At 43.1% G+C, this 6,905-nt stretch overlaps 2 protein-coding genes across 2 annotated transcripts in view; one reads left to right on the top strand and one right to left on the bottom strand.

Moving 5' to 3' along the window:
- LOC126567563 (ecto-NOX disulfide-thiol exchanger 2) overlaps positions 1-107 on the top strand; it is an 8,248-nt gene extending 8,141 nt beyond the window's left edge. Inside the window, exon 5 of the mRNA XM_050223780.1 lies at positions 1-107. This exon is cut by the window's left edge and continues 628 nt beyond it. Within this exon, the coding sequence (XP_050079737.1) occupies positions 1-107 (107 nt within the window).
- Positions 108-3,401: 3,294 nt separating this feature from the next.
- On the bottom strand, positions 3,402-6,600 carry LOC126568023 (dynein intermediate chain 3, ciliary-like). Its single transcript, XM_050224419.1, has 3 exons — positions 6,209-6,600; positions 4,666-4,915; positions 3,402-4,588 (listed from the first exon to the last, which is right to left on the bottom strand). The coding sequence occupies exons 1-3, from the start codon at positions 6,593-6,595 to the stop codon at positions 3,402-3,404; spliced, it is 1,824 nt and encodes a 607-aa protein (XP_050080376.1). The 5' UTR covers positions 6,596-6,600.
- Positions 6,601-6,905: the final 305 nt, after the last annotated feature.

Genomic DNA, 6,905 nt, shown 5'->3' with positions numbered 1-6,905 from the left:
CGGATGATCAGCAGAACGTGATGCCCAATGCCAGCAGCGCAATCAAGTCTAGTCCTTGCTATAGATTTATTGGACACAAATCGCCCCTTCAAGTCAGTCTCGTTTAAGTAAAAGGCAAGAAGTTCACCCATAACGATCGCTTCAAAAGCTAACCGAAAAAGGGGGAATATTTTGTAACGAAGAAACGTTTAGCCGCGTACAATATGAAGCAACTTGTTTCACCGACAATTATTTCACCAAGTGATGTGCAATTGGTCGCTGTCGCCCTTTGCTTGGGCGTCCTAGCGATAATTGATCGATCTAGATCGATTTGACTTTAGTCAATGTGTGCGTGTTTTGTTTTTTTTTTTTTTGCTTTAAACAAAGAATAGCTTACACAGAATAGCAGTACAATTAGTTACGGACGTATTACTTTACTTATCTCGCACCTTTATCACTCACTGCAATACGAAGCAGCTTACCGGAAAGAGGTAGTTAATGTTAAACGACGGTGCTTTTATGTCCCCATTTTTACACTCACCATGTCAATACTCGCGTACTCCGCATTAGTTGTGTACTGCACTACCCTTACTAGCTACTAGTAAGCCGTAGGCTTTCTACATCCAACTAAATCCATCGTATATCGTCATCGATCTAACAATGTCTTCCTCGTTCGAGATGCTGCGCTGCGGTAGCATCGTTTAAAGTCAGAAATTGACGAAAGCAGAAGTGTTACTTTTTTTTTCAACAAAACATTTAACAAAATAAAATCCCCCATACTCTAACTCTACCCTTTAAAGCGAACAATCCGTATCGCACCGATGTGACGAGAGCGCATCGTTTCATAATACTCGGTTTCAATTGAATTTAGGAAGAGAAGAGGAAGGAACAGAATACTCTAGTTTTCATACATAGTGTCATTTCTAATGATTAGGTAAAAGTATACAAAGAAACAGAATGTAAGAGAGCATAAAAGAAACAAACAAAATCATACAAGAAAATTGAAGTAGGATAAAATGGAATTACTTTTAGGTTTACTCTTAAATCGCTGTGTATATGTTTGTGATGTGTGCGATGCAATGCCAAGGATTGCAAAGCCGTTGTTTGTTTCTGTGTCATACGTGTTCGTTTAACGGTCATACTCGTTCGTTTTTGTGTGTGTGTGTGTGTGTGGTTGCAAAGCGATTTTTATGTTTGTAATATTACCATTTGGAACTATTTATTATTCCTAGTGTTATAGCCAAATTTTAAATTTAGTTACCCGTTTTACTACTACCACTGAGCTCTATGAAATGTGGGATCGGAGGCAGCGACATTTTATCCTAAAACACACTATACTTCTAACGATGTTGTACGTACAATGGCAAGCATACGTAAAACTTTAAAAAATTTTAGCGTAAATTATATATATATTTTTTAAGCAAGCTCACATACTCCTATAAATTCAGGCACAGCCTCGTAAGCGTGTTGCGTTAGTTTTATCATGCTCTTTACATACTTACAATGTTGGACAAAACAATAAGACCATCCTAAAGTGACCGTCAATTTTATAAGACCGTTTCCATGTTCCCTTTACAAAAAGCTGATTTCAATAGTTCTACTTAGTATAGGTTTTACCAAATGTTGGTACAATTATCATCAGCAACTGAACTATCTATAGCATCTTGGTTTTCGTCCAGAAGTTTAGAAATTACAGTATAACAATAAAAAAAAAACCCCCGAAAGTATGTTTGAACATGGGAAAAATTCTCAAAATTACTTTATCAACTATTTCTCTATCGCCTCGCCCCGTGTTGGTAGCTTGTGAATGCGTCAGGTTCTCGAAAAGCAATTTCAAAGCGAGAGCACTTCACAAAAGCTCATGAGAACCAGATTTTTTTTTTTTGGAAATCAATCATCGATCGTGGCCCGTGGCCTATAACTTTTTATTTGCACGCTTCACCAATCCTAGAGTTGAAAAATGTAAAAATGGGATTTTTTTGTGCCGTTTATTTATAGAGACTGCATCTAATTATGCAACATCTTCCACGAAATTTTCAAAATTGCTTGAACGTAGAGTCTTCTTTATAGACGAGATCCCTTCTTCATGGTCGGTGAGGCCCCTTGGATATCGAGATCTCTTTATAGGCGAGGTCCCTTGCAAAGCAACTATCTGCTACTAGAATGCCTTAGCTTCTGATGGCGTGTCGAGGATTCATTGGAGCCGTGGTGGAGGGAAGGACTTTGTAAAACGTCAAAAGACGTCTCTTGAACGATCTGGTCGCCCAGTGGTTTTATTATTAAGTCCAACCCTGTATAGTTCTGATTCGATCTGCAATACAAAAAAAAACCAAACAACGCGAAGCAAAAATTGGGAATGATTGGGCAAACCAAAGGTCCCCCACCCATCAAAACCATTTCGGTAGTGAAATGCCAGTCTTGTGCAAACATCATTTTAAAAAACAGTCCTCTTTATTGTCAATTACCGGTGTTTTACACTTTATCACGAACAAAACCAAACAAACAAAAAATCGAAACAAGCTTCGTTCGCCTAGGGACACAGCTGCATCTAATGAGTGAGAATATCTAATATTATTGAAAACAAAAAAACGAAAAACAAACCAACACACACAAATCACAATAATTGCCCGACGATCGATCGATCGCTCGATGTACTGATAAACGTGGTTTGCAACAAAGAAGAAAAAAACGATAATGTTTGAATTGCAAGCACGTGGTTTTTATAGGGTTGTCTTTTTGGTAGTGTCCGCAAATAGTACTTTCTACTTACCTAGCTAAATAATATGAAGATGATAGGGAAACAGTGCTGACGGATCGTGATGCTATGCACGACGGACGTCTAGAGAAGCAAAAAAAGAATCCTAGAGATCTGGAAGGAGAGTAGGTTCTGAGGAAAAGATTAATGTATTAGCATACCCCAGGCAGCTCTGCAAAACACATTGTGTACGCGTTCCGTTGGGAAAGGTTCTCGATATAGTTGTCTAAGCGAAAACAACACATAATCCATACCATAACTAGTCTCGGCGTAGTGCCCTTCCTGTGTTGTATCTCAATTATTCGTGAAGTTACTTAAAAAGAAGCCATATTATATTGCATACTTATATACGGTTTAACTCCTTACTCTATTGACCAATTGAATTTAACGTTGGAAGGCAACGACGCTCGAAAAACAAAAGCAATCTTGTATCGTTAACTTTCACCTTATAGGGTCCCACTGGTGGGCAAATGGTCCACGGTACATTTGATTGTTTGTAATCCTTCTAATATACATACACACATATTTATACATACGATCGGTAGTCGTTTGTATTTTCCCGTTTCGGTTGTGTTGTGCTTGCAGCGTGCAAAAGCAAATGTTCAAATTTTCGTACAATAAAACAGCAAAACAAAAAACGTCCCAAACTGACTGATCCTGTGACGCGTTAGCGCTTTTCCCTTTTCGGCTTCTTGTCCTTGGCGAGCAACGTTACGCCCGTATCCCGCATCCGGATACCTTTCAGCGTGTTCTTCAAACTCTTCCTACCAAGGATCTTCGTCCAGAACTGGTGCATCGCATCCGCGACGAGATCCTTTTCTTCCTCCTCGATCGAGTTGGCATTGTCCATGCGCAGCTGGCGTCGCATGCGTTCCCGCTCGAGCTCCTTCTCCTTCAGCTTGATCTCCTTAATCTTTGCCTCGAGCAATCGCTGTCGACGCATCTCGCGCTCCAACATCCCGGACAGGGCCGGTTTGTCGTTGGCCGAACTGAACGTCAAATTGTCGGAGATTTCGGTCAGATAGATGGCTCCACTGTCCGTACCGTTCGCAATCAATTTGCCCGCCTTGTGAACCCGCACCGACCAGAGCGGTGCGTCGGACAGTTTTAGCCGCAGAACCGGCCCATCCAGCCGGTGGATCACATCCCACGCATCCATCACCCCGTCCATCCGGCAGATAAACACCAGCGAGCAGCGGGTAGGGCTCCAGATGCCGCAGGTCAGCTGCACGGCGTACTCCTTCGTCCACACGATCGGATTATCCTTGCAGTCTTCCGTCCAGATCTTCGTCTGCCAATCGCCGACACTGATGTAGTTCTTGATAAACAGTGGATTCCGCTCGACCGAGTAGATCGGCCCGGTGTGTGCATAGATCGTGGACTGTATCTTGTCTGCCGGGGTTTTGTACTTCCGGCTGCAGCTGTAAATCATACCATTCTCCGTACCGACCGTATACTTGTTCGGCATGGTCGGTTCAAACTCTACCGCGCACACACCGAAACAGTGGCGCGGGTCCTCCTCCCGCGCCCTAACGTCCTTCGGTGCGAGGTTCAGATAATCATACGGTTCGGTAAGATTGCGCAAATCCCACCACAGGATGCGGCCATCGGTGGAGCCGGACAGGAATTCGTTGGTGGTTTTGGAGCTGGTCCACAGTACGCGCGTGACAACGTCGTTGTGGCTCGCCTCGCGTTGGGTTGTTTCCACCGGTGTCCCGGACGCCCGTATATCCCAGATGGCCACCTGGCCGGAAAACAGGCCACCCGCCATCTGGTTTGGGTCCTTAAAATTGTACTCCAAACAGCGCGTCTGGTACGGGGGAAACAGCTTCTGCAGTGGACTGTTTGGGTGCTCTACAAGACGAAACCATATTGAATTTGGGGTAAGTAGTACGATTTTTTTGTTTTTTTTTCCAAAGATCCTCTCTTACCAATGTCCCAGATGTAGCAATCGGTAATGGTTCCACGGCGCTGTCCAATGTTGCAGTGTGCCGAAGCGAAATGGTTTCCTTCGTCGGACCAGCAGATGTACGTGCAGGAGCGCTTCTCTTCCAGATAGTCCTTGTACACGTGTACCGTTTTCGACGTAAACTGTTCGATCAGTTCGTGCTGTTCGATGTCTTCGAAGTAATTCTGATAGATGTTGCAAGCATTATTCTGCATAATTGCGTGATCTATCGTCTACGATCGAACCGGTGGAAGAATAGAGATAGAACGGTAAGCATCCAATAAATCACCACAATAATAAATATTAGTTTTTTAAATCAGTGTTTTGAAGATGTATATCTTCGTTATTCGTTATCGTTATTGAAAAATGAAAAACATTTCAACATTTTGTGCAGAAAAACACTGAATAGAATCTCTATTACAGTCATTCACTAAGGCGGTTAAAGGTATCGAAATTTGGAGATGCCTTACGTCCACTTCTAGGCACTAAGTACGCTTAATTAATTTTTAAACAACAATTCTTATCCATAGAACACGAATATACGAAGAATGGTTTGCCAAAAAAGATGTCTCTATGCTAAAGGATGACGATAATCTCCGTAAAGATTAATTTAGGATAGCTATAAAATCTAAGAGCATAATTCACCAAGGCATTTTTAACTGGTATCGAAAGACATCCGTCACGTTGAGCGCAACAGTTCTCAAAAAATGTTCGCCACAATAATAATGTGTTAGTAATGGGATGCATGTGTGCTGATGCGATAGAATTATCGATACAGAATTTGCGACATTAAATTTCCCGAATCGAACTTAAGATAAAGGTCCAATACGACCTGTATATTGTCCAATTCTTCTTGACCAGAAATGCTCCACAAATTGCGTTAAGAATAATAGTACATCGATAGAACTCTGAAATGTGTCCAATGTCCTTCCAGATGAAAATGTCTAAATTCAAGCCATTAAACACTTTCTTCACCCTTTTGCAACTTTGAGCATTTTTTTTCTGCTGTATGATTGACACCTGATTTCAACTTTGTCCTGCTGAACCTCTCTCGTACACGATACGCCGTTGCCATTCATCCATTTTCAAGGGAACTTGCTTGGTACACGGAATACAAAAGTTCCAAAAAATCGGCCAGTATGGCACCGTTTTAAGCCCGGGCTATCGATTTCCTGCCTCGAAGCTATCGTCCTTTTTTTTGGGCACTCTTCACTTTCGTCGACGGGTGGCAAATTGAGAAGTATGTAGTGCAAAAAGTGAAACCTTTTTTTTTTGCAATGCCTCTTTCGTTGCTTGTCTACCTGTTTAACGTCCACCCTGGTGCATATCTATTGGGTTTAGGTGTCGAAAATATTTTTTCCTAATCGCGTGCCATCCACAGACATTCGCTGTTCGACGGGATGGAAACGTAAAACGGTTTCAAAACTAGCTGAAACATCCGGAATCAGATTGCAATGAGGTTTTTGCCAGGAGTGGGAGAGAGAAAAAACAAGAAGAAGCATCCCATCGTGCCCGTGCCCCTTTACCCTTGTAAGGCCTCGCATTTGCTGCACGTAGGCTTCACTTTTCTCCTGCTTTCGGCGATAGCGCGTCATTAGCTCCTCGTCCCGCCAGCAGTCAATATCTTTGGGCCAACCGCCCTCCACATGGGTAATGCCGGTGTGCACCAACCGGTTGTGTACTGTCCAGACCGGCGTGTTCAGTATCCATCTCGTGCTCTGCGTACCCCGGTCGACCGGGTTCAGTATTTCGTACTGCTTGGCAAGTGTTTTGTTACCGACCAAGGTTGCCTGCACTTCGTTTTCCTCCTGAAAGTTGACCGACTGGCGGATATCCTTCCGATCGCACATCACCATGTAGCGCGTCCAGTTCTGGTCCATCTGGCTGGTGCTGACGTTGGTATCCACCTTCATGCTGATGCTTTATAGATCACACAGAACCAACACAAAACAGATGAGAATGCAACAGGTACCGTCTCGGAAGATGATCGGCGGGACTAATAGTAAGCGACACGTGCTCGTATCAAAACCACGTGTTTCGTTCAAAAGCGCGCTTTCGCAACAGAAACGAAACCACGACCGTTAACGACCGATTCCCGATTGGTTCTAAGCTGCCGAGTGCGCAAAACTATCCCTCGTGGGCGAGGAGTTCAGCTCTAATATATCGCGAATATGCTTTTTGGCGCCAAGCGTTTCCATCGGGACGAAGTTTGATCGATAGAAC

The sequence above is a fragment of the Anopheles maculipalpis genome, chromosome 2RL, assembly GCF_943734695.1.
Source record: "Anopheles maculipalpis chromosome 2RL, idAnoMacuDA_375_x, whole genome shotgun sequence".
Taxonomy (NCBI): Eukaryota; Metazoa; Arthropoda; class Insecta; order Diptera; family Culicidae; genus Anopheles; species Anopheles maculipalpis.
The sequence above is the reverse complement of the archived record's forward strand: the minus strand, read 5'-3'. Positions and strand labels throughout refer to the sequence as shown.